This window comes from Phoxinus phoxinus (genome assembly GCF_949152265.1).
Source record: "Phoxinus phoxinus genome assembly, chromosome: 6".
NCBI lineage: Eukaryota > Metazoa > Chordata > Actinopteri > Cypriniformes > Leuciscidae > Phoxinus > Phoxinus phoxinus.
The window spans coordinates 37,394,081-37,421,764 of NC_136881.1; the positions used below are offsets into that span (position 1 = coordinate 37,394,081).

Consider the following 27,684-nt stretch of genomic DNA (forward strand, 5'->3'; position numbering starts at 1 on the left):
CTACATTTGTTCTTGTTTGAGAAGCCGTTTCACTCGGATATACGACACAATAGGGAAGAAAAGACTATTGCAACTTCTGTTGTATTCCGACTTTAAGTTTTAATTTTAACGACAATAAACCTTTTACCAGATGTCGATGTTTAAAAGGACTTAGGTTCATGATTCCTATTGGCTGAGTTCATTCCCTGTTGTTATAAATGGAAAACTGAAGATAAGCTAATTAAGCCGTCAGTAAAGCTCTGTGTGTTCACTTCTCAGATGGGTTGATGATGGTGATTTTGGGAATTGCACATGACAAAGGTGTTTACAGCCCTGTGAATCATATTGACTCATCATTTACAAACCTGACTGACTATAACCCTTCTACGCAAACACTCAAACACGCGCTTATTTAACACTGCGTGAAACCATCCATTTATTTCAGAATGAAAACACTCTCATCAGCATCATACCATCATTCTCATCACCCATTTTCCCCACATGCATCCATTAATGTGATGGGAATGTCAGAAAGCAGGTTATTATGGTCTTTTGTCATCTTGAGTTGTGTTTCGGTTTCATCAGAAGGATGACCGATAGTAACCTCGTCCTCAGCAGGCAGGCATGCGTGAGCGTGTTACAGCAGCGTCTCTGTTCAGCTTGTTGTCGGGCAAGTGGCACAAGATTCGGTTTTCAATAAACTCCCTTGCATTCCTCTCCAAGGCAAGCACTTGATGACCCTTAAAACACTTACAATTATCCTCTATTTTTACGCTTTTGTTCAGTACGCTAAAAACCTGTATAGGCCGCTATGTTTATGGAAAACAAAATGAGAATTTTTTATAACTTTTTTACAATCTGCCATAGTCTCTGTATAGTGACTCAAAAATACCATAAGTTTCATTAAAGTGGTTCATTAAAATGGTTCATGTACAATATTCCAGTGGAACAGACTGAAATTAAGTCATTATTCACTGAAAGTTAATGTAAATAAGAACATTATAAACTAATAACAACTTACATTTAGTTTGTTCCTCACACAAAGCTTTTGTATGGCTTTACAAGACTGGAAGTATCATGCAAATTTCTCTTTTCGCGTTTCACATTAAAAAGAAAGCGTATATCATGACATATGGGTGAGGAAGTAATGACAGAATAAAAATAAAAGAATAACGATTGCGCAATTCAGACATCCAGAAGAAATAAGCGTGTGTTATTATGTTTGGGTTTAGTGAGCATCAGTAACACCCTTCAGTGACGGTGACAACACTTCATAACAATTACACCCGGTGACACATTGAGGTATAATGCAGGCCGGCACGTGGACTACACACTTCAAGACTCAAAAACAAGACATTGAGGTTGTACTCGTTAGGACTGGACGAACAAGATCATGTAACGGGACAGCAAGTGTTTGCCATTAATATTAGTCTCACCCTTTCCTGAAGCCGCTGTAACAGTGAATGACGTACTTTAAAGGAACTGAATAAACAGTTATTATGTCATCCGGTGTGCCTAGATGTTTGCATCTGTTTTCCCGTCATCAGACAAACCGTTTCAAGCTATACATTAGCATAAGCAAACATTTTGTGACGTTCGACAAGCTCTTTACTTACTTGATAATCAAATATGCGGTTTCGGTGTGATTAATCACATCAGTCTATTTTTCTGATAGACTGTATTGCCTTTGAACTCTTCAAACTTCAAACTAAAAACCTTCAAAGCTGTTAAAATTACTTTCTAAGTTCTCAAGCGAACATCAAAGTCTGTCTATTGTTTGACATTGCAATAATATTTCACAATATGACTATGAATTTTTGATCAAATAACTGCTGCCTTGGTGAGAATAAGAGATTTTCAGACCCAAAACTTTTGAACCCTGGTGTATACAAATATAGATTTCATCCTGAAAATTAAGGACTTTACTCTCTTAAAGGTGCATATATTGTTGAATATTTAGGAGGATATTTTGACAGAAATGCAATATAATATACATAACTATGTTTTCAGTGTTGTATAAAGACCTTACATAATGAACCGTTATGTTTTTATTACCTTAGAATGAGCCATTTCTATATACACACACACGGGTCCCCTTACATTGAAATGTTTCGACATGTTTCTACGGTAGCCATAAAGGACAAACTGCTCTACAGAGCGCGTTTCGTCACTATGTTGTTCTTCGTGCAAAGAAGCTAGCTAAAGTCAGCGAACAAAACACTGACACAATGGTGAACAAGTAACAATAATATTCGCAATAACATATCGTTTTACTGAATAATTAAAGGTGCTATGTGTAGTTTTTCTACTAAAATTAATCCATTTTTTATTGCCTGTGTGTGAAGGGGTTGTAATCTCACAATAAAATGATCCACTTGGCGGGTTTTGCAATTACCTCTGAAAGCAAGTATTCCTATTTCTATGTGATGCTCCGGGTCGGATTTGCCGTGAAATCCAGTGACGTGACTGAGACCTGCATGCGCGCTCCCGAGCCTCTCGCCTCGTCTACTGACTTTGCACTTAACAGCGACGACACTGCAACTTTATGACATGGAGTCTGCTAATACTAAGAAACGACCAGCACAACACAGACTCCAACACAATTCCACATAATAATAAAAGCACTCGCTTGTAAACGTCACCGCTACATACCGCTGAAAACTACACATAGCCCCTTTAAGTAATTTATTTTATTTTATTTATCTTTGTAAATAAACCTTGTTGCTTAACTGGCTACTCTCTGCTGTCTCAGACAACGACATTTTTTCCTCTCAGCCACCGTAACTTCTGTTGGTTGCAATTCGCAACCTCACCACTAGATGCTGCTAAAATGTACACACTGCACCTTTAAGTGATCAAACTTGTCTCTTTGTTTCCCAGCTTATCAGTATGAAGAGTTGGCGGGACATGCGCAACGAGATCATGTACCTGACGGGCAACAGCACGCAGTCCCCAAACCACATGTACCAGGCCGTGTCCCGAATCGTCTGCGGGCACCCGGAGGGGGGAGGCCTGAAGATCAAGTCCCTCAACTGGTACGAGGATAACAACTACAAGGCCCTGTTCGGCAGCTACGGCAATGACAACGACAGCGAGCCGGTTTCCGCTTACGACAACTCCTCAAGTGAGCCAAGTCATATTTCTCTCTTTTCCTTCACTTGTGAATGCAAAATATGTCTGGTCCCCTGCTAAATTATTTCAAAACTTGCCATCTCTCCATTAGCGCCCTACTGCAACAACGTGATGAAGGGCCTGGAGTCGAGTCCCATATCGCGCATGATTTGGAGAGCTCTGAAGCCGCTGCTCATGGGAAAGATCTTGTACACCCCCGACACTCCTGCCACCCAGAGGATCATACAAGAGGTCAGGAGATTGAGGAGTGTTACATGAGCTAATTACTGTGTGTTGACCAGGTTTCTGTGAGTCATGGATTTGAACACACATACTCACTCTGTATTATTTCTATTTTCAATATTTTATTCTAATCATCAGATCATGTCGTGATGACACAAGTCAAAAGAACTAGTGTCATTTTATAATTATTATTATTTATATACTAGTGCTGTCAAATCGATTAATCGCATCTAAAAGTTTTTAAATATATATATATATATACGGGTGAAACTCGAAAATTTTCATTAATTTTTCATGCTTTTTCATGCAAAAGTTAATTTATTTCAGTAATTCAACTTAAAAGGTGAAACTAATATATTATATAGACTCATTACATGCAAAGTGAGATATTTCAAGCCTTTATTTGTTATAATTTTGATGATTATGGCTTACAGCTTATGAAAACCCCAAAAATGAGAATATTGTGAAAAGGTTTTCATAAGCTGTAAGCCATAATCATTAAAATTATAACAAATAAAGGCTTGAAATATCTCACTTTGCATGTAATGAGTCTAAATTATATATTAGTTTCACCTTTTAAGTTGAATTACTGAAAATTACTTTTGCACCATATTCAATTTTTTTGAGTTTATTTTATTTTAAGTTTTAGTAATTTTATTATGGGCTTATTATGGGAGTTATTTTAACTTATTTTAGTTAAACTAGCTGCCAAGGCAACATTTAGAATTTTCTTCAAACATTTATATGATATTTTATTTTGACTTTATTTAAATGAATTAAAATATAACAAAAAAATAGTGTATTGTGTACAATTGTTGATGCTTTTCACTGCACAATATTTTAAAATAACCTTTTAAATTATTGATAAAAATGATAAAATAAACTTAATTTCATATAATTGAAAGATATGCAGGCACAACTTATATTCATCCACAAAAATAATTTCACGTTTTCAAGCAGAAACCTGTAGATCACGATTTTGAATATCATGAGAAATAGTATGTCCATATTTGAGCAAATATCTGAAGTATATACATACAATTTTTTTTTTTTATATATATATTTTGTATGATATCCATACAAAATATATATCCATATTCCAGCAATCCCCAGCAGTATCTTAAGGTCTGGAAGGCCTGGGTCTAGAAGACCATCCTAAAGCCGGGCTCAGACTACAGGAGTGTCGGGTCGATTTATGCCCGAATAATCGCGTCCAGGGCATCAATCGGTTCAGATGTTTGGCCCAGATTAACTGGTAAAGTGATGCGGTTACAGATCAACAGATCTTAAACCTCCCGATCTGCTCGCCCCGACAATATCAAACATGTTTGATATTTAGGATTTTAAATCGGGATGATTGCGACTGTGATTACGTCAGTACTTCCATAATAGACCATGAGAGACAAGTCTACAAGGAGACGGAAGTGACGAACTTTTGAAAATGGCGACCGCGAAACAACAAATGGGTCCGAGATGGAGAATGAGGAACGGCTGGTCGAAATGTGGCAACAACACGACTGCCTTTATAACGTCTCCTCATATAATGTCTACAGCAAGACACAGTATCCATTTTGTTTACATCCCCGTGAGACCACGTGAGGTGCTAAATCTGGCATGATGATCTTCAGAGTATCTTGTAGTGTGTGATGCGCCACGATTTTCAAATCTTGTAGTGTGTGTAGGTTTGAAAATCTGTGAAGATGTTCGTGATGCAACCAGATTTTCACAGTCGGTTAAGATTAAAAACTCAGAAAAACTGAGCCCGGTTTAACTGTATCTCTCTGTTTCTCTCAGGTCAATAAGACGTTTCAAGAGTTCGGCGTGCTCAGGGACCTCGGGGGCATGTGGGAAGAGATGAGACCCAAACTCTGGAGCTTTATGGAAAACAGTGAGGAAATGGACCTTGTGCGGGTGCGTCATACACACACACACACACACACACACAAAAGACACTGTTCCTGTTAGTCTGTTAGTCACCTCTGAGCACATGATTTTGTGTAAGTAGCTCAAATGTTGAACTTCACACTGCCACCTTTTGGACGTAAGCGGTACTGCGTTTTAACCTCCCTACTGAACTCACATGGCGCTCAACGTGTGGCGCTCTGCGGGATGCATGCTTATTAGTGGAGATCTTCAAACCCTTGGAGTATTCGAAGGACCTATTTGTGACTAATCGAATGAAAAAGTGTGTTAGGTTAGGCGTTTTGCTTTCATAGGCACAAAATGCATGACTCCATGACTTTCATGCGAGGTCATGCAAAAAAATGACATAAATGAATAAAAATGTAGGTTAAAATAAATAAAGTGAATGAATAATACATCTAACAGTACAATATAATAATGAGTAGAGTTTTTTTTATAAATAATTCAACTTAACAAAAATTTTTTTTTAGACATTATTACATTTATGATCTTTATAATATTACATTTTAACAGTATATATATATATATTATACAGGTATGAGTGTGTGATACAATTTAAAAATATATATTTGATTTCATAGTTTTGTTGACATTTTCTTTTTGTTTACATTTATTGATGCACTAGATTAAAATAAAATAAATAAACATTAGAATAAAATAAACAAGTAAATAACACATATAACAGTAATGAGTAGAAAAAAAACATTATAATTAAACTTAGAAAATAAATATTTCCAAATATTTAGACATCTTTATGATATTAATTTTATAAGTACATGTGTGTATTAACATTTATAAAAAAATATTTTATTTTGTTAAGATATTGTCTTTTAGTTACATTTATTGATTCACTCATTTATAATACCAGAAGCAGTGTGTCTTTTACAGCGACAGAATCTATGTAATATTTCCGTATGTATCGATTAAGTGAATGTCATTTTTCCCAAACAGACGCTCCTCCAGAACGACGCCAGCGCTCGCTTCTTCAATGCCAAGCTGAGCGGGACAGACTGGCGTGTGGAGGATGTGTCCCGCTTCTTGTCCAAGGCTTCAGAGGACACGCGTCCTCATGGGACGGCGTACACCTGGAGAGAGGCGTTCGACGAGATGGATCAGGCCATCCAAACCATCTCCCGGTTCATGGAGGTACATGCATGCACAAACCAAACTCCATTCAGCCATCTAGGAATTGTTTCTGCTGAACACAAGGGCTTGATCTCATTATATGTGACATTGGATTACTTTTAGCCCTTTAAAACGGCATCAGCAGGATTATGTGGGCATCTTGTGATCTTTGCTAATCAATTTAACGTTTCTAAGAAAACCGAATCCACGCTTTAATGCCCGTCTTGTTTTTCTGGGTCAGTGTGTCGCCCTGTCAGAAAGAAACAGTTCTCAGTTCTCCTCTAAATTACAGTAACAAATCAATAATGCCGCACTCACACAGAGAACCACCAAAACTAGTCATAAAGTCTAAAGTCAGATGGACTGACTGATTATTTTGTGATTTAGGGCCACGTTTACTAACAGTTTTTGACGTTAAAAACTACTGTCAGGATTTAGTAAAAACACGCAGTGCAAAATTTGTGTGGACAAGGTTTTTTTTTTTTTTTTCGGCTGACCTCATTGCATATGCATTTGAAGGACTTTCCCTTTCAGACGCAAACTTCATGGGAGGAGAGTATTTAAATGAATCATGCTAGGTGATTTACTAAGGTGTGCGCTAGTCAATTTAAGCCCCTTTCACACAGAGATTCCGGAAAAATACACGGATAATGTGACCCGTGTTTTGTCCCGGGATTGTTTGATTTTGGTTCATTCACACTGCCAGTAATTTTCCGGAATCTGTGCGTGCGTTCACACACAACCCGTAAAGATCCCGTAAAGACACATGACATGTCTCCAGCGTCTTAAGTTTGCTTATGAGCTTCGATTTCTCTCTCGCTAGTGCATTTTTTTTTCTGACTCGATCATAAACTAGCGCATTACGTACCGTTTCACCAGCTGGCGAACGATCCCAGCTTCAGCGTCAGCTACGACACACCTTACGGCATTGATTACGGCTTTTATTCACACAGAGCGCGTTTCGGGACTGAATGCTAGGATCGATGCTAGGAACGATCCGGCAATGCTAGGAACGATCCCGGTGTTGTGCAGAATTTCGACCCCCTGCCAAATTATTACCCCCCTCGTTGAAGTCAGTACCTGATTGCCTAATCCTAACCCCTCCCCGACAACTAATCCTAAACCTACCAATGCTAGGGGGGTAATAATTTGGCTAGGGTGGTAATAGGGGGGTAATAATTTGTCTAGGGGGGTAATCATTTTTCTAGGGGGGTAATCATTTTTCTAGGGGGGTAATCATTTGGCGGGGGTCGAAATTCGGCACAACACCGGCAACAATCCCGGGACGTGTTTGCGTTCACACAGAAGGCACTCTGGCCATTTCCCTTCAATTTCCCGGGATCAACACGCTGTGTGAAAGGGGCTTTACTGGTATTATTTAACACCGAAAAAAGCACGTTTTAAACCAGATGCATTATGGAAATTATCCGACTGCGTCTGTGTTTTTAATGTGTGCGCCGTCAGTAGATTTCCTCTCCCATCTGCACTTTTATGGGATTTAGTAGTGGGGAAGATTATTTGATTGCCAGAATTGAGGATCATTGATTTACCCCGACTTCTTTCTGATCAACTTTTCTATTTCCTCCCCTGAAGTGTGTGAACTTGGATAAGTTGGAGCCGGTGGCCAATGAAGAACGTTTGGTGAACAAGTCCATGCATCTGCTGGACGACCGCAAGTTCTGGGCGGGAATAGTGTTTCCTGACATGCAGTCCAACACGTCTGATCTGCCGCCACACATCAACTACAAGATACGCATGGACATTGATAATGTGGAGCGCACTAACAAGATCAAGGATGGGTATGATAGGCTACGTTTTTCTAAGCATGCTACGCATTCGTCCGTACAGCTTCCGTATGGAGAAAATGAATGTTGTGATTGTGTTTGCCGTAGATATTGGGATCCCGGTCCTCGAGCGGACCCGTTTGAGGATATGCGGTACATCTGGGGCGGCTTCTCTTACCTGCAGGATGTGATCGAACACGGGATCATACGAGCACTGACGGGAAGCAAGGAGAAAACTGGAGTGTACATCCAGCAGATGCCGTATCCCTGCTATGTGGACGACGTGTAAGAAATATCATAATGCTCTGTACATTCATGATCAGGTTCAGACTAAACAAGCAAGGGACCCCATCCGAATTTTTTTTAATATATATAAGTTTTTATGCATAAAGACCCAATTTATACTGTGGAAAACTACAATTATAAATACAGTATGTGTAAAATATTATTTTAATAATATTACATTTAAAAAAAATTCTACTCACTATAGTATTGTTAACTGTATTTATTTATTTATATTTAGTTTTATTTATTTAAATCTATTGTTTATTTAAATTAGATTGTATTATATATTTGTAATGTTTTTATTGTTTATTTATTTATTTAAATATATTTGTATTATTTATTTTAATCTAATTTTAATTATTTTATTTATATATTATAATTTATAATTTATTTGTTTGTTTATTTGTTTTTTAATTTCAATCTAATTATGTGTTATTGATTGATTGATTGATTTATATACTTAAATATATATATATTTATGTATGTTTTGTATTATTTATTGATTTATATATATTTTAATAACTATTAAACAATAATTATTTAAAACTTATTATAATTATTTATTATTCATTTTAATCTATTTTAATCTTTTTTAATCTATTTTAATCTATTTTATAATTTTATATTAATTAATTCAAAGGCAGCTGACTACTAAGTTATCATACCAACTGAGATAAGTGACGAATTTGGTGTGCCACACGTTTGATTTCAGTAGAGTTTGGCATTAGCATGTTGCTAACCGAAGAATGTGATTCTATAATCATAAAAGCACAAATATTTATTATTATTCACTACGTTGAGCTTGTTTCAGTGCGTTCAGTGCCCTAAACGAGGTATCTCAGCAGATATCTTTTAGCTATCGTTCACGCTGATGGCGTAACCCACCCTGTCTCCTCTTCCCTAGTTTCCTGCGGATAATGAGCCGCTCCATGCCTCTGTTCATGACTCTGGCCTGGATGTACTCGGTGGCCATCATCATCAAGGGTGTGGTGTACGAGAAGGAAGCACGGCTCAAGGAGACCATGAGGATTATGGGTCTGGATAATGGGATCTTGTGGCTGAGCTGGTTCATCAGTAGTCTGATACCCCTGCTCATCAGCGCCGCCCTACTGGTGCTCATCCTGAAGGTGTGCATTGCTCCGTTCGTATAGTAAAAATATAACCCTAACAACAGCAATTCAAGATGGTTGTGTTTCTCGTGTTGTGCTCAGATGGGGAATCTCCTGCCGTACAGTGACCCTGGCGTAGTCTACTTGTTCCTGGCCTCCTTTGCCGTTGTGACCATCATGCAGTGTTTCCTGATCAGCACGCTTTTCTCGCGCGCTAACCTCGCCGCGGCGTGCGGAGGCATCATATACTTCACCCTCTACCTTCCCTATGTGCTGTGCGTGGCCTGGCAGGATTACGTGGGCTTTGGAGCCAAAATAGTAGCGGTGAGTGTGAATCATGTGAATGTTATACATCTGCTCAGCCATGGACCCCCAACTATGATCATCCTCATGTGAGGCGTCTATAACGTTTCCTGTATGAAGACTTCAATTCAAAACTCAAAAAAGCTTTATTGTCTTTATTATCCCCACGGGGGTAGAAATTGTCTTTAGACAAAGGCTCAACAAACAATACAAGAGACAACCATACAACAACAATTTAAGATAATCTAATATTTAATCTAATTTATATTTATTTATTTATTAATTTATTTACGTATTTTATTTTAATCAAATTTTTATTCATTTAAATCTATTATTTATTTATTTATTTATTTATTATAATTCATTTATTGACTTATATAACCTAATATTTCTTTACTTATTTATACTTAATCTATATTTTATTTATTCATTTGAATCTAAGTATTATTTACTTCATTATTTTAATCTATTTTTTTAATCAAAAGATTTATTTTCTATGCAGTTACATTTATTTTAAATATTTTCTACTCATTATATTACTGCCCTGTTAGATGTATTATTTATTTATTTACTTATTTATTTGAATGTAATATTTATTTATTTATTTTCATCTTGATTATTATTATTTTCATTGTTTTTAAACCTGTGTGTGTGTGTGTGTGTTTGACTGACGCACTGAAGACCTCTGCCACCCGTGCCCTGAGGTGTGTGTGTGTGCGTGCATGCGTGTGTGTGTGTGTTTGACCGACGCACTGAAGGCCCCTGCCACCCGTGCCCTGTGCTGTGTGTGTGTGTGTGTGTTTGACCGAAGCACTGAAGGCCTCTGCCACCCGTGACCTGTGCTGTGTGTGTGTGTGTGTGTGTTTGACCGACGCACTGAAGGCCTCTGCCAACCGTGCCCTGTGCTGTGTGTGTGTGTGTGTGTGACCGACGCACTGAAGGCCTCTGCCACCCGTGCCCTGTGCTGTGTGTGTGTGTGTGTGTGTTTGACCGACGCACTGAAGGCCTCTGCCACCCCGTGCCCTGTGCTGTGTGTGTGTGTGTGTGTGTGACCGACGCACTGAAGGCCTCTGCCACCCGTGCCCTGTGCTGTGCTGTGTGTGTGTGTGTGTGTGTGTGACCGACGCACTGAAGGCCTCTGCCACCCGTGCCCTGTGCTGTGTGTGTGTGTTTGACCGACGCACTGAAGGCCTCTGCCCGTCTCTCCTCAGAGCCTCCTGTCTCCGGTGGCGTTCGGCTTCGGCTGCGAGTACTTCGCTCTGTTCGAGGAGCAGGGAGTGGGCATCCAGTGGAGTAACCTCCTCTCCAGCCCCATGCAGGAGGACAGCTACAGCCTCACCACCTCCATCTCTCTCATGCTCTTCGACGCCGTGCTCTACGCCATCATGACCTGGTACATTGAAGCGGTGTTTCCAGGTTAGTGCCATTTGGTTGATATATAATTCATGCTTGCAAGAAAGTGGATGGTTCTGTGAGGTTTCTAACGGTGTAAAAAAATGTCAATCTCACAGGCCAATATGGCATCCCACGTCCCTGGTACTTCCCTTTCACCAAGTCCTACTGGTGTGGAGAGAAATGTGGTTGGATTACAGCAGCGCCGACCAACAATAAAGAAAATGCTGAAGGTATTAAACATCTTGGTTGTGTTCATTATTTTTCGACAGTCTGAACTTGGTTCAGAGGAATATGTTTAACCGAAAGCTATTGGATATAGCTCAAAATATTGAGTGTAAACGCTTTGATTGATCTTCTAGCTGTATGCATTGAAGAGGAACCTGCCCACCTGGAACCAGGTGTTTACATCGAGAATCTGGTGAAGGTCTACAGCAACGGCAAACTGGCAGTGGATGGTTTGACTCTAGGTTTCTACGAGGGTCAGATCACCTCCTTCCTGGGCCACAATGGCGCCGGAAAAACCACAACCATGTAAGATAACTCAACACAAGATCTTAACAACATCTGATGCTAATAATGTGCCTAATGTCATAAGATAAGCTCAATATTTCCCGCTTTCTTAGGTCTATCCTCACTGGCCTGTTCCCACCCACCTCGGGCACGGCTTACATCCAGGGCAAAGACATCCGCACCGATCTGAACGCTATCCGGCAAAACCTGGGCGTGTGTCCGCAGCATAACGTCCTCTTTAGCATGTACGTCGCCACCAAAAACACATTTTAGAAGCTCAGTTGCTTTGTGCATGCGACAAAATAAAAGCGCACTAGCTCTAGATTCAGACTGTGTTCTCGTCTGTGTGTTTTAGGCTCACCGTGGAGGAACACATCTGGTTTTATGCACGTCTGAAGGGTTTGCCGGAGGAGAAGGTGAAATCGGAGATGGAGCAGATTGTGATGGACCTCGGCCTGCCTCATAAAAGCAAATCTCGCACCAACCAGCTCTCAGGTGCGGATATTATGATATTATACTGTAGCATTTATACAATCTTTAGTGTTTCCATTTATGCTCACTTTATTTTAAAGTGTCATTGTTACAGTGTAATTATATATTTAAGTACTGAGTAATATTAAGCAACTACATATACTTACTATAGGCCCAGGGTTAGGGAAGGATTAGGATTTGGTTGAGGGTTAGTTACATGTAAATATGCATAATTTACTTTTATTACTATGGTATGTACATGTAACATATGTACAGTAATATTGTGAAATATTATTACAATTTAAAAGAACTGTTTTTAATATATGGTAAAATGTAATTTATTCCTGTGATCAAAGCTGCATTTTCAGCATCATTACTTTAATCTTCAGTGTCACATGATCCTTCAGAAATCATTCTAATATGATGATTTGATGCTCAAGAAACATTTCTCATTATTATCAATGTTGAAACCAGTTGTGCTGCTTATTATTTTTGTGGAAGCAATTTTTTTCAGGATTGTTTGATGAATAGAATTTGCAAAAGAACAGCATTATTTGATTTTTTTTACCATTACAAATGTCTTACCTGTCTTTTTTTGCTCAATTTAATCTGTCCTTGAGTCCTGTGTCCTTGTTCTTTAAGAAAAAATTATGATTTGAATTTCCATCCAAAAAAACATGGAATTTCCATGTTTCCACAACAATTTTACAGTGTCCTTGTTACACATGTTACATATACTTACCATTGTAATAACAGTAAATTATGCATAACCCTAAACCAAATCCTAATCCTACTCTAACCCTATAGTAAGTACACATAGTTACTTAATATCACTCAGTACTTAAATATATAATTGCATTGTAACAATGTCACCTTAAAATAAAGTGTAACCCTATATTATGATATTAAAGCATGAAACCGTAACAGAACTAACCGTTATGGTCCTTATAGGAGGAATGCAGAGGAAGTTATCAGTAGCGCTGGCGTTCGTTGGAGGATCAAAGGTTGTGATCCTGGATGAGCCGACCGCTGGAGTCGATCCTTACGCTCGCCGTGGGATCTGGGACCTGCTCCTGAAGTATCGTCCAGGTACAGGCGGATTCTGTCTCAGCCAGCGTTGTCGTGACGCTCTTCCCGAAACGCTCCTTTAAGCCGTGTCGTTTCACCTTCAGGTCGCACGATCATCCTGTCCACCCACCACATGGACGAAGCTGATATCCTGGGGGACCGCATCGCCATCATCTCCCATGGGAAGCTGTGCTGTGTGGGTTCCTCTCTGTTCCTCAAGACCCAGCTGGGGACGGGATACTACCTGACGCTGGTGAAGAAAGACTTCGATCTTTCCGCAAGCTCCTGCCGCACGTCCAACAGCACCGTCTCCTATTCCAAAGCAAGTCTCAAGAAGGTAGGAATGTTGTTTAATGTACACATTGGCTATGAAGGAGTGGCTAATCTTCATATTTATATTACTCACCCTATCTGAAGTTTCATATTTTGTGATTTTCTTTGTGTCTGTAGGAGGACAGTGTATCGCAGAGCAGTTCTGATGCTGGGCTTGGCAGCGACCATGAAAGTGAAACCACCACCATAGGTATTTAGCAGGGTTGTTATTGTTAAAGCGACAGATCACCCAAAAATAAAAATTCTGTCATCATTTACTCACCCTCAAAGTTGGTAAACAGACAGTTATTGACTTCCATTGTATTTTTTTTCCTAATATGGAAGTCAACTGTTTGTTTCTCAGGGAAAAGCAAATGCTTGCGAGCATTTGGAACACAAAAGGATATGAAAAATAGTTTCTCCTTCCATCTCGTATTTTTCCCATCACCATGTCCCTTTAGGGGCTCCGTAGAATGCGTCATTCTTTATCCGTGCATTTCCGGATAAGTAATTTGGCTCTGGACACGTCCCTATCAACTACAACTAAAACTATTCAGATTATTTTAATAAGAAATAAACTAAAGTATGAATATTAATTGGAAAACGTAAACTTAGCAAAAATTTTGAAATGCTACTTTTGGCAACTTACTAAAATAAGTTTAAGCTGAAGCACTAAAATAGATCAAAACTGAACTAAAAAATAAAAGTGAAATGAAGATAAATGAAAACTAAATAGTAATATAAAAAAATGACAAAAGCACATAACCAAATTACCGAAAAACTTAAAATATTAAGATTAGTGCTCTCAATCGATTAAAAAGAACTAATTAATCACACATTCTTCTGCAATTAATCGTGATTCATCACACCTAACATTAACATTTTTAATATATTTTTATATTGTAATAATTTCACATTTAATCTCCATATTAATGTAGAAACAACATAAAGACAGTATATTCTAAATATTTGATCTAACAGGTAGGAAATGTAAAAAAAAATAATAAAGTTATGAAACACTGCATAAAATATAAATTAAATATAGATTAATGCTTCAAAAGTGATTCAGTCATAAGCAGTGAGCGTTTTTCTTTTATTAACATTAATGGCAGACAGCAGCAGGTTTATTAGTCTGCTGTCACTTTAAGAGCTGCCGCACATGACTCGGATCTGACGTGTATCCCATACTCCAAACTAGTATTCTCGACAAAATTGGTATTTTGGCATTTTAAAAAGTTAATACTAAATAGCACTGGTATATAGAGTTAATACACTTTTAAAGGAATAGTTCACCAAAAAATGAAAGTCCTTTCATTATTTACCCTCATGTTGTTCCAAACTCATACATGCGTTCTCGACTCTTTCCATATTCCAGATGTCTCCCTGATCTCCAATGTGATTTTCAAGCACGTCCCTACAGCCAGACTAGTTGAGGACATGGGTCATGAGATCATGTACGTTCTGCCGTACGAGTCTGCCAAAGCTGGAGAGTTCCCGGAGCTCTTCCATGAGATCGACGACCGGCTCACCGACCTCGGCATTTCCAGCTATGGCATCTCCGACACCACACTGGAAGAGGTACCAGTACTGAATACACCAAATGCGACCCTGGACCACAAAACCAGTCATACGGGTACATTTTTACATCATATGAAAGCTGAATAAATAAGCTTTCCCTTGATGTATGGTGTGTTATGATTAGACAATATTTGGCCGAGATACAATTATTAGAAAATCTGGAATCTGAGGGTGCAAAAAAATCTAAACATTGAGAAAATCGCCTTTAAAGTTGTCCATTTATGTTGGCGATTGTGCTGCATTCACTCACAAAAATAAACTTTTGATATATTTACAGTAGGAAATTTACAAAATATCTTCATGGAACATGATCTTTACTTAATATCCTAATGATTTTTGGCATAAAAGAAAAATCGATAATTTTGACCCATACAATGTATTGTTGGCTATTGCCACAAATATACCCGTGCGACATGTGACTGGTTTTGAGATCCAGGGTCACATATCTCTCCATTTAATTCCGTTCATTTCGTGCAAGAATGTGAATATAATAATTGGTTTGTGATTGTTTTGAGCAGATTTTCCTCAAAGTGGCAGAAGACAGCGGTGTCGATGTTGAAATCTCAGGTAAAACCGAACACATTTCTCTTTGCATTGGATGGTGTCTTTGGAAACAAGTAGAGTCACTATGTTTTTCCCGTTATGTTGTGGATCAGATGGGACTCTACCAGCACGCAGGAACCGCAGACACGCTTTTGGGGACCATCAGAGCTGCCTGAAGCCTTTTACTGAAGACGACTTTGATCTCAATGACTCAGAAGGTGATCCAGGTAGTTACTTTACCCATCCTTCATCCATCACACTTATTTTAAATATGTATTTTGAGTTCTGAACCATCATCTCATGTCTTTAGATAAAGCAGTTCATGTGAAGAAAATATAGCTTGGCAAAAGATTGAATATTTACTATATTTTGACTTAATAATGAAATATTATAAATACGTATCATGGTAAATGTTTTCAGTGATTCATTTGGAGTACAAAAGTTCAAAAGTTTGGAATAATTCCGATTTTTTAAAAATGTTTAAGTCTCCTGCTCACCAAGGCTGCATTTATTGATAAAAAATACAGTAAAAACAGCACTATTGTGAGATATTATTATTACAGTTCGAAATAACTGTTTTCTATGTGAATAAATGTTAAAGTAAAATGTAATTTATTCCTGTGATCAAAGCTGAATTTTCAGCATCATTACTCCAGTCTTCAGTGTCACATGACCCTTCAGAAATCATTCTAATATGATGATTTGATGAAAAAACAACATTATTAATGTTGAAAATAATTGTGCCGCTTCATATTTTTGTGGAAGCCATAATACATTTTATAGGATTTTTTTATAAATATGAAGAAAAAAAACAGCTTTTATTTGTATTAGAAATCTTAAAATAACATACAGTATAAAATATAGTATAAATCTTTCTGACCCCAAACTTTTGAACTATGGTATAAATAGATAAATATTATATTTCTGTTTATTGCTATATACTCTTACACGTATTCTGGTCACACTTTAGATTAGGGTCCTATTCCCACTATTAACTATGACTTTTGCCTCAATAAACTCCTGATTACTGCTTATTAATAGTTAGTAAGGTAGTTGTTAAGTTTAGGTATTGGGTAGAATTAGGGATGTGGAATATGGTCATGCAGAATAAGTTATTAATATGTGCTTTATAAGTACTAATACCCAATATAAATACTAAGCAACTAGTTAATAGTGAGAATTGGACACTAAACTAAAGTGTTACCCACATTCTTTGTGCTTATTTACTGGAAGACACGTGTCATATGTTTTTATACCTTTTTCTCTGTTGGCGCTCCTGCAGAATCGCGGGAGACGGACTGGCTGGGCGGCGCTGACGGTAAAGGCTCGTACCAGGTGAAGGGCTGGAGTCTGAAGAGACAGCAGTTCGTGGCTTTGCTCTGGAAACGCTTCCTGTACGCCCGACGTTCCCGGAAAGGTTTCTTTGCTCAGGTATGTTGTTCATGCAATATTCTATTTTAAGATTTCCCTGCGTTGTCTGTTTGCAAATTCCTAATTATGTCCTTTAAAAACCGCATCGTTCCAGATCGTTCTCCCGGCTGTGTTCGTGTGCATCGCCCTGGTCTTCAGTCTCATTGTCCCTCCGTTTGGAAAGTATCCCAGTCTCGCTCTGGAGCCCAGCATGTATGAGGAGCAGTTCGCCTTCTTCAGGTACACGCTACCGTCCACACGCTTGAGTCTGCGGTTTGATTCCCGTGAGTCTTCGCGAGTCTAATGATTGGTTTCTCACTACAGCAACGATGCACCAGAGGACAGGCATACAAACAGCTTATTTGAAGCTCTGATGGAGAGTCCGGCTTACAACGAACAATGCACAGATCCGCAGAACGATGTGTGAGTCCTCAAACCTTTTCCTTATATTCCTTTGCTGTAGTCCAAATTAAAAAAAGAGCAGCTGGCATTCTCCGATAGAGATATTAATCATTACATTCACCGTTAACACTGGAACGGTAACCCAAAAAATTATAACATCTAAATGAACTGGTTTTATTCAAGTTAAAAATATAATTTAGCATCATTGAATCAACCTAAATACATTCATTTATAAAAACAAAATGTATTTGTTTGTGTTTAAATGAAGTACAAAGCAGTTTTTAAGGTAACACCTGCAGATTACCACTGTTTACAGTGTAGAAGATGCTTCTATTTAATTTGATTGACAATCCACTTTGAAAATTACAAAATTTTCAGGTAATTAAAATAATTACAGTCCTCTTTTTTTCCTATTGTTTATATAGAGAGAATATCCAAAAAGTTAAATTTGTATTTTTATAATTTAATGTAATATCCAATTAGATTTATTTTTATTAATAATAATAATTTATGAATTATTAAATATTTATTTATGTTTTGTGTGTGTGTGTGAAACAGTAGCAAATCATGTCCGATTAAAGATGGAGAGTGGGAGGTTCCCGAGATTCCCGAGATCGTTCAGGACATTTTCCTAAACGGGAACTGGAGTATGGAAAACCCATCGCCTCTGTGCGAGTGCAGTTGCGAAGGAAGGAAAAAGATGCTTCCGGAGTGTCCGCCAGGAGCAGGAGGTCTTCCGCCCCCTCAGGTAGACATATTCACCGAAATATTGTCCTTCTTCAATAGCACTATTATTTTAGATTTGTATCCTTATGTTTCAGTGACAGCACCACAATGTGTTCATTGGCTTTGTCTTCTGGTATTCCTTAGATTAAAGTCACCGCTGCTGAAACCTTGCAGAATCTGACTGGCAGAAACATGTCAGACTACTTGGTGAAAACATACGCACAGATTATTGGGAAAAGGTGGGTCAAGCAAATCCAGAAATAAAGAGTTCCCGGTTTTCATTCTCATGGCAGCGCTTTAACTCGTTCTTGTTTTGTCTGTTCAGCTTGAAGAACAAGCTCTGGGTCAACGAATTCAGGTATGCTTATCACTTCAGATTTGAAATTGATGAGAAAAATAATAATAATAATGCAGGGTTAGATTTGAACCTCAAATCTCTTTCTCATTGGCTGTCTTACAGGTATGGTGGATTCTCATTGGGTGCCAGAAGCTCACAGGCCCTCCCCCCTGGCGATGAGATCACCGATGCCATCTCTAACATTCGTAAACGCTTCAGTCTTAAAACGGTATGTCTGCCCACGCTCAAGTTTATGATGTCTGAACATCACTAGGGCTCATATTAGAGTCAGTTGTTGCCCAATGTTTGGGATTTACTTGCCTTAACCCTGTCTTTGCTTTGCAACCCATAGGGTACCGCAGCTGACCGCTTTCTGGGAAGCCTGGCGATTTTTATCCACGGTCTTGATACCAAGAACAATGTAAAGGTGTGTACACTGCATTCTGCGCTGGATACGCAGACATACGTAGATGTCATAGTCATGACGAAAGCTTGCACTCTTTATACAAGCTGGGAAACAAAGACGTTAAAAGACTTACAAGTGCTTGGTTGTGTAAACGTATCTTGGCACGAGTGTTTTGGCAACACTATTTCTGCACAGCTTAAGTTATTGTCCAAGAGAAAATCGGCTAAACTTAAGATCTCACTATATAATTGTTATTGTAAGGTATTTATGTCTTCACTTTAAGATTTTTAATGACTAATATTAATATTAAGGATTGTTTATATATAAATAATGCCAATATATGCATTGTTATATATCTAAAATTACACTTGTGGTTCTTAAGTTATTTAATTACAAATATTATTGATATTTTATATATATATAATTGTTATTGTTTTAAGTTGTTTATAGACTCGTAGGTCTTTATTATATTTAATTAACATATATATATATATATATATATAGTAGTTCTTACGTTTTTTTCATTTCTAATATTGAACCTTAGACCTAATTATATATAATGATTATATTTACATTTACATGATATAAATACAGTAAAGAACTACAAGTACATAAATAACTTAAAATAAATAAGTATATCTTATGTGTATAAATCCAAGAGGTGAACTGAAACGTTGTAGGCTTTATTAATGTTGAGGCCAAAGTTTACTATTTTTGTAGATGGAAAAGTCTCTTATAATGCCAGAGCTCATAAACACGGATGATTGCACAATGTCAAGGAGCTTTAAGGGCTTTTTCTTGCCCTGTGAGAGCAAGAAGAGTGACATGATTGTGTGCTCCTCCAGATCTGGTTCAATAATAAGGGCTGGCACAGTATCGGAGCGTTCCTCAATGTCATGAACAATGCCGTCCTGCGTGCCAATCTGCCCCCCGGCCCGGAGCGCTCCAAATTCGGCATCAAAGCTTTCAACCATCCGCTCAACCTCACCAAAGAGCAGCTCTCTCAGGTGGCGCTGTAAGTAACCCCGATCACACACACTCAATGTACCCATGTGCCCGCACAGTCTCGATCTCTGACCTGTGATCCCATCCACTTCCCAGAATGACAACCTCAGTCGACGTGCTGGTGTCCATCTGCGTCATATTCGCCATGTCCTTCGTCCCGGCAAGCTTTGTGGTGTTCCTCATCCAGGAGAGAGTGAATAAAGCCAAACACATGCAGTTCATCAGCGGAGTACAGCCCTTCCTCTACTGGCTAGCCAACTTTGTTTGGGACATGGTGAGCATGTTGTAAAATCATATAATCTTACCTAAAATCTGTTCGAATGGCTTTTTGACTGATTACATCTTTGTTCTTTAGTGCAACTACATTGTCCCGGCGACTCTGGTCATCATTATCTTCCTCTGTTTCCAACAAGAGGCCTATGTGTCCTCCACCAATCTTCCTGTGCTTGCTCTCCTGCTGTTGCTTTATGGGTAAGATGGGCCACAAATTGCCTTACTATCTAGTAGGGGTGTAACGGTGCAGAGAAGTCACAGTTCGGCACGTACCTCAGTTTTGAGATCACGGTTCGATACGAGTTCGGTACAAAAGGAAAACCAACAGATAAGCGTAAGACGTCATTCTAAACTATAAAGAGTCTATTTTTATTTGTGTACATTCACAATAAAAACAAGAAATTGTGCTCTTTTAAAATAAAGAAAGCAAATGAGATGCCGCTTTTTGCCGTCACAGTTTCCTTTCTTTGAATTTTGTGGAGCACGTCACAAAAATGAATAAAAACTCAGCGTATATAGGCTAGCCAGCTCTTGCGAGGCATCTGAACTCTTGTTTTGGGTTGGTGCATATATCGTCTCTTCTTCTTCAGTTCTTTTTCATGTTTTGGTGGCTAGCAAACAGCGTTGCATTGCCGCGCGCGCCCCCTTCTGGATTGGAGTGTGTATCGCCAGTGACTGACTGTATTCGTCGTCTGACTGATATACCGTTACACCCCTACTATAGAAAACATTTAAAGCTCTTTTAAATTGAAATATTTCACAATATTAATGTATTTTTTTATCAAACAAACACAGCCTTGGTGACGTGTAACATCTCCAAAAATATGTCACTAATGTGAAAGCTTTGGCCATGTGCGTTTCTTTGTGTCCGTCTAGGTGGTCCATAACACCCCTGATGTACCCAGCGTCATTCTTCTTTAAGATTCCCAGTACAGCATATGTGGTTTTGACCAGCGTTAACATCCTCATTGGGATAAATGGCAGCGTATCCACATTTGTCCTGGAGCTTTTTGGCAGCAATGTAAGTTCATATTTCTCAGCTGTGCTTGATTTATATATCTTCTAACTAATGTGATGCAATTTGTGATGACAATACTTCAGCTCTCCTCAAAAGAAACCCTAAACTAACTGTGGATGTTTCTTGTCGTTTTTATTTCAGGAGATTGGAGGAATCAACGACATCTTGAAGAACGTGTTCCTGATCTTTCCTCACTTCTGTCTGGGCAGGGGTCTCATTGACATGGTGAAGAACCAAGCTATGGCTGACGCGCTGGAGAGATTTGGTGTGTACCACTCCCACAAACACATTATTCAGTTTATCCAATCAAATCCTAATTGTTTTTTTTAAAATCTTATAGTAAAATGTTCTTTTTAGAATGTCCATTTAGAATTGTTGCACTAACCGAACTAACAGGAAACGTTCTTAGAACTTTGAGTAACGTTCTGGCAAGGTTCTCTTAACGTTCTAAACCAACGTTCTTCCAGAAACGTTAATAGAATGTTTTTTCAAAGTTATCTAGTCTTTAACAATGTTCTCAAAACATTATCATAAACATTATTTTAAAATCGTTCATGGAAAAAAAAAATCTGAAACTTTTTAGTTGGATGTTTGTCTTGTGTTTTTGTATGTTTTCTAGTATACACTAACATTGAAAAGTTTGGTGTCAGTAAGTTTAAAAAAAAGATATTAATACTTTTATTCAGCAAGGATTGATTCAATTGATCAAAAATTACGTTTAGTGTAAAAAAAAATCTGTTTTTAATACATGCTGTTCTTTTGAATATTCTATTCATCAAAGAATCCTGAAAAAATAGGGGTTCTTTCCACAAAAATATGAAGCAGCACAATCGTTTTTACTGATAATAATCAGAAATGTTTCTTGAGCATCAAATCATCATATTAGAATGATTTCTGAAGGATCATGTGACACTGAAGACTGGAGTAATGATGCTGAAAATTCAGCTTTGATCACAGGAATAAATTACATTATAAAATATATTCAAATAGAAAACAGTTATTATAAATTGTAATAATGTTACTGTATTATTGATCAAATAAATGCAGCCTTGTTGAGCATTATCAAGAGACTTTGTAAAAAAAAATAATAATTGTGCATGGAACGTTTTGTTTTTCCAGAAATATTTTAGTTTGATGTTCATCTCATGTTTTTAAATGTAACTACTTGTTTCAGAATTTTCAGAGAACATTCAAAAGTATCAGTCCAATATAAAATATTACATAAAAAAAATATATGTATTGATGTTTTGAATGTTCAATGTTCACAACATTTTCATAACCTAATGGGAATGTTAGAAAAACATATTTTTGTCAGCTTGGAGTTTAGTAGAGTTGAAAGTGTTTTCCCCAGATATTGTTTAAATAATTGCTGATGTTGGTTTGGTTTGGGGCCCAGGTCAAAGTGACATTCTTTTGTTGACATAACACGTCCTGGATCACTTCCATGGAAAACCATTAGGATCGCAGCTGCTCAAATATGTTTTCCTCTAAACAAAATCTCATTCTAAGATAGACATCAGAGTCGAATGTAACAAAATGTAGTTTGTAGACCTAGGCTCATTTCCAAGCTGGCGATAGCAGAGTTTTTCTGGGTCTGCTTCTTCTGACATGATGTTTCTGAATGTTTCCAGGTGAGAATCGATTCCGCTCTCCTCTGGCGTGGGACATGGTGGGCAAGAATCTCTTTGCCATGGCCATAGAGGGACTGATTTTCTTCTGCATTACCATCCTGATCCAGTACCGCTTCTGCATCAAGGCTAGGTGACGACACTTTCATACCCTCACTGTGCCAAGCCATTTTAAATATATGTCAAATCTGTTTTTAATGTATGTAATACATATTCTGTTGTGGTATTAATAGGCCGATTAGCACTAAGCTGAAGCCCATCGGAGAAGAGGATGAGGATGTGGCCAGAGAAAGACAGAGGATTCTGGGTGGAGGAGGACAGACTGATATTCTGGAGCTCAAACAACTCACCAAGGTCAGTAAAATCTTATATATATATATTGTTTATATATATTGGTGGCTCAAGCAAGCTTATGTCACATAATACTTATATCATCAGTTTGTTCAGTTAAAATAATGATACTATTGCTCATTCTGCAGGTGTATAAGAGGAAGCAGAAGCCAGCTGTCGACAGACTGTGTGTGGGAATCCCACCAGGAGAGGTGAGATCATATATCTGTCGTCTTAGTTAACGAAGAACTGTTTTTAGTTTAGTTGGGCTGGTCTTGTATGTTTAGATGACATTATGTTCTTTCACCAGTGTTTCGGGTTGCTCGGTGTGAACGGAGCTGGAAAGACAAGCACCTTCAAGATGCTCACGGGAGATTCAGTTGTCTCTAGTGGAGAGGCTTACTTGGCCGGGAAAAGGTAATTCAATTAAAACATCATGCTCAGGGGTGCACATAACTGGTACACAGGTACACATGCGCGACAAAAATCAGGAATGCGTAATGTTACTACACGCCTTTGCGTACTTAAAGGGTAACTGTCGCCAAAATGCAACCTAGGGTCTTTTTGTTAATCTACCCGAGGCAAACTTTCGTGTAAAAGCATAATTAGAATGGAAACGACACTTTTAAGTTTGACCGTATTTTCGTTTTCGGACAAATTGCCTTTTGAATGGGAGTGCTAGTGGCACGTATATGATCGCATCAAAATCTCTGTTTTTAAAACACTAAGAAGGCTCGACACAACATAAAACTGTGCTCGAAGTATCACCAGGGGTCTACACATGAACTCGAGCATTGAGAACATTGTTTGTGTACACAGAGTTTACTAAAAAGAAAGATTTTGAACAACTCACTGTAGCTGTGTCCGCCGGCATTTTGTCAGTCAAAAATAGTCGATCTCCGAATGCGAATAAACTGACTCTGAATTTTAGTATTTTTTCTTATATGAGGATCCTTTTTGAAATACAAGGTCAATATTGATTTTCACTAACAACAACAAATTATCCGTGAATTTATATGGAAATAAGCCTTAGGAGCTTTCCATCTTTACTCTCCTCCCTGTTAAGTTACATTCGGAGATCGACTATTTTTGACTCCATGAAGTCTAATGAACGTGATGGAAACTAAACAATCAAATTACACTTTTTTCCAAAGATGTTTTCTGTCATTTTAGGTCGTTTTTTGACGCTGATGTTAATTTAAATGTTCGTTTTTTAAAATAAGTTTGGTTTTAGTTCGCCATTTTATGCTGACTTCCTGATTGACAGCTGTGGCCACGCTACATATGGGTTGAGTACCAAACACCATCTCCTGGTACTCACCTGAGTAACTCACTGAAAAAGTTATGTGCACCCCTGATCATGCTAATGATTCAATGCTTTCCTCATACTATAAATACGATTTTTTTGTGACTTTGAGGTTGTCGATATGCTAGTATTCTAACATTGTTTTCCATCATGCATAGTATGTACATAACATTTCAAAAATGTGTTTTTATAATAATAGCAATCTCTTGGCTTGTTTTCTGCAGCGTGCTGACAGAGATTGATGAAGTGCATCAGAAAATGGGCTACTGCCCGCAGTTTGACGCCATCAACGACCTGCTGACTGGCCGAGAACATCTGGAGTTTTACGCCATCCTGCGGGGCGTCCCCGAGAAAGAAGTGTGCGAGGTCAGTCTTTAGCTGCCCCCGAGAGGGAAAGTCTTGTGTTGCTGCTGATTATCGAGGGATCTGATTGGTTGGTTGTTTGTTCGTCGCAGGTGGCGGATTGGGGCATTCGTAAACTGGGCCTGATGAAGTATGTAGACAAAGCGGCAGGAAGCTACAGCGGGGGAAACATGAGGAAGCTTTCCACAGCTATGGCGCTCATTGGAGGACCGCCAGTCGTGTTCTTGGTGAGTGTGCAGATAATAAACCACCCAACTTTGTGTTCGAATAAACCAGTGGTTTTCTACTGGTGCATCATACACCGAAAACTAGTCTGTACTGATCATGGAGAACAGGGAAAAACAAGGCTTCATGCGAATAATAAGATGCAAATGCAACTATACAATTGTGCATAGAAAGTATATCAAAACAAATAAAAGCTAAATAAAACACAAATTACAAAATTATATTAGCAGCATTTAAATGAAACACAAAAATGTGCATAAAATGGCAGATATAGCAAATTAACATGTTTTATACCAACCACAATGTGCTTGTGAGGTGATATTTTGGCTGCCAAGAGCATGAAACCATCAAATTGGAGCAAAACCAGAACAAACTCTGCGTGTGCACGGTTAATATACTGAATTCAAAACAGTTATAATACACCACATAACCACCAAAAAGCATTTTCTTACTCTAAAACCCCCCCTAAAACCCATGCGTAAGGGTGTATATAGGTCATCTGCATTTCAAGAAAAGATCTTGTGACATTCATTCCCGTTTAGATCAGTGCAGTTGTGTAACAGTCCTCAGATTGGCCGCTTAGCAGGCCTCTTTTTCCCAGAACAAAAGCGATACCCAGATCTTGCCTCATTTTTAATACGCTGTGAAGCGTTTAATTCCCATGAAACCGGGTTACACTTAGCAGTTCTAGCGAGTCAGCGCAGCGCTCCACTTCTCTGGTGACCGTCAGTCAGAATCAGGAAACATGCTCACGCTCCTTCCTCTCTTTATGGTGTTCTGCTTGTGTTTCCTGCTGAACTTGTGGGCCATGGTTAACCTGGCTGTCGCTGTTGTTACAGGACGAACCCACCACTGGGATGGACCCCAAAGCCCGGCGGGCCCTGTGGAACTGCATCCTCAGCATCATTAAAGAGGGACGCTCGGTCGTTCTGACCTCACACAGGTGAGCGAGGAAGAGAAGCATTATGGGTGGGCGAGCCGAATCTTAGTTCACCATATGAGAAATTTTATTTCACGATAACGTTATTTTTATTATTCAATTTTTGTTATTAGAAGAAAGATACAAATAATATAAAGTATAATGTTAGGTTTTTCAGGCACAGTATTATTATGTAGTAAGAAATTTTAATAATTAAATGTATATACGGCATAGGCTTCCCTATATGTATGAAATATTACGGTAAATCGATTTTTATTAAAGCTACAAAAGTTATTCAGTCAAGAGCAGTGAGTGATTTTCTCTTTTGTTGTTTGATTCACATTAATGATACAGACAGAAGCAGGAATATTAGGCTACTCTCACTTTAAGACCGAACACACAGATCTAAAATACTGACATACATGCGGTTCACTACATGATGTACGTTCACTTAAAGGGATAGTTCACTTTAAAATTAAAATTCTGTCATCATTTACTCACCCTCAAGTTGTTTCAAACCTGTATTAATTTATTTCTTCTGCTGAACACAAAGAAAGATATTTTGAAGAATGTCAGTAACCAAACAGTAGTCTGTACCCATTGACTTCCATAGTATTTTTTTTCCCTACTATGGAAGTCAATGGGTACAGACTACTGTTTGGTTACTGACATTCTTCAAAATATCTTTCTTTGTGTTCAGCAGAAGAAATAAATTAATACAGGTTTGAAACAACTTGAGGGTGAGTAAATGATGACAGAATTTTAATTTTAAAGTGAACTATCCCTTTAAGACATAACCGCCTGTGTTTACGTGAATACTCCACACGATGGTTATTTTGACATAACTGTAAGTGTATTTGACCGTCCAGGCGCAATAAGCCGCGAAAGAGAACTGAATTCAGGATCGCATGGCGCCTTAGGTTGTTTACACGACAACAATGTAATAAACAAGGAGACCTTTTTCCTTTCGTGTTTTTCGTGTACAGGTGACAACATTGTCAAAACTATCCCCGTTCACACGGATCCATGAAAACGACAAAAAAACGCTGTATTATTCATGCCAGGCCAGTAGATGGCGATGCCGCTTTGTAAAGAAACAATACGTCCCATTACACTGAACACGTACACATGCGCATGACGTCTCCGTTTTCACAAATTCTCGTTTTTGTAGTTTACACGAACACGATAACGGTATAGTTTTCAAAGACGTGCACTTTGAATGTGTAAATTAAGTAAAAACACATAAAAAGTTTTCCGTTTGAGTTGAAAACTGTCATTTCAACGAGTTCTTCTTTCATGGCTTATGGCGCTTAACTCTGGTGTGGATATATTTACAGACCGCTATATAAAAGATTTAGCAAAATCTCTTCACAATAGACACTTTATATCCTCGCCACGATAACGTTATTCCGCCCAGCCCTAAAAAGCATAATGTTGTGTATCCTTGGCTTGTTTGCGTGACTTTGCTGTTTCTCCGGCAGTATGGAGGAGTGTGAAGCTCTCTGCACTCGCATGGCCATCATGGTGAACGGCAGGTTTCGCTGCCTGGGCAGTGTGCAGCACTTAAAGAACAGGTGAGACGCTTTTTTTGATTCAT

At 38.3% G+C, this 27,684-nt stretch overlaps 1 protein-coding gene across 5 annotated transcripts in view; it reads left to right on the forward strand.

The window, feature by feature from the left end:
• Positions 1 to 27,684, forward strand: part of abca1a (ATP-binding cassette, sub-family A (ABC1), member 1A) — a 46,567-nt gene that overhangs the window by 16,077 nt on the left and 2,806 nt on the right. Inside the window, exons 9-48 of one of the 5 annotated variants that reach the window (XM_079615804.1) lie at positions 2,860 to 3,103; positions 3,203 to 3,342; positions 5,128 to 5,244; positions 6,208 to 6,402; positions 7,975 to 8,180; positions 8,274 to 8,450; positions 9,355 to 9,577; positions 9,662 to 9,883; positions 11,074 to 11,278; positions 11,374 to 11,487; positions 11,617 to 11,788; positions 11,881 to 12,012; positions 12,123 to 12,262; positions 13,190 to 13,327; positions 13,411 to 13,643; positions 13,757 to 13,829; positions 14,994 to 15,196; positions 15,715 to 15,763; positions 15,853 to 15,966; positions 17,022 to 17,170; positions 17,265 to 17,389; positions 17,474 to 17,572; positions 18,110 to 18,299; positions 18,422 to 18,516; positions 18,603 to 18,635; positions 18,738 to 18,843; positions 18,967 to 19,041; positions 19,866 to 20,035; positions 20,122 to 20,299; positions 20,381 to 20,496; positions 21,175 to 21,319; positions 21,458 to 21,581; positions 22,948 to 23,077; positions 23,178 to 23,298; positions 23,424 to 23,486; positions 23,585 to 23,691; positions 24,805 to 24,946; positions 25,036 to 25,170; positions 26,008 to 26,111; positions 27,569 to 27,661. In XM_079615804.1, the coding sequence (XP_079471930.1) occupies positions 2,860 to 3,103; positions 3,203 to 3,342; positions 5,128 to 5,244; positions 6,208 to 6,402; positions 7,975 to 8,180; positions 8,274 to 8,450; positions 9,355 to 9,577; positions 9,662 to 9,883; positions 11,074 to 11,278; positions 11,374 to 11,487; positions 11,617 to 11,788; positions 11,881 to 12,012; positions 12,123 to 12,262; positions 13,190 to 13,327; positions 13,411 to 13,643; positions 13,757 to 13,829; positions 14,994 to 15,196; positions 15,715 to 15,763; positions 15,853 to 15,966; positions 17,022 to 17,170; positions 17,265 to 17,389; positions 17,474 to 17,572; positions 18,110 to 18,299; positions 18,422 to 18,516; positions 18,603 to 18,635; positions 18,738 to 18,843; positions 18,967 to 19,041; positions 19,866 to 20,035; positions 20,122 to 20,299; positions 20,381 to 20,496; positions 21,175 to 21,319; positions 21,458 to 21,581; positions 22,948 to 23,077; positions 23,178 to 23,298; positions 23,424 to 23,486; positions 23,585 to 23,691; positions 24,805 to 24,946; positions 25,036 to 25,170; positions 26,008 to 26,111; positions 27,569 to 27,661 (5,597 nt within the window). Of the gene's footprint in view, positions 1 to 2,859; positions 3,104 to 3,202; positions 3,343 to 5,127; positions 5,245 to 6,207; positions 6,403 to 7,974; positions 8,181 to 8,273; positions 8,451 to 9,354; positions 9,578 to 9,661; positions 9,884 to 11,073; positions 11,279 to 11,373; positions 11,488 to 11,616; positions 11,789 to 11,880; positions 12,013 to 12,122; positions 12,263 to 13,189; positions 13,328 to 13,410; positions 13,644 to 13,756; positions 13,830 to 14,993; positions 15,197 to 15,714; positions 15,764 to 15,852; positions 15,967 to 17,008; positions 17,171 to 17,264; positions 17,390 to 17,473; positions 17,573 to 18,109; positions 18,300 to 18,421; positions 18,517 to 18,602; positions 18,636 to 18,737; positions 18,844 to 18,966; positions 19,042 to 19,865; positions 20,036 to 20,121; positions 20,300 to 20,380; positions 20,497 to 21,174; positions 21,320 to 21,457; positions 21,582 to 22,947; positions 23,078 to 23,177; positions 23,299 to 23,423; positions 23,487 to 23,584; positions 23,692 to 24,804; positions 24,947 to 25,035; positions 25,171 to 26,007; positions 26,112 to 27,568; positions 27,662 to 27,684 lie in introns of all 5 variants that reach the window. The other 4 variants (XM_079615805.1, XM_079615803.1, XM_079615806.1 and 1 more) reach the window with 4 other exon arrangements.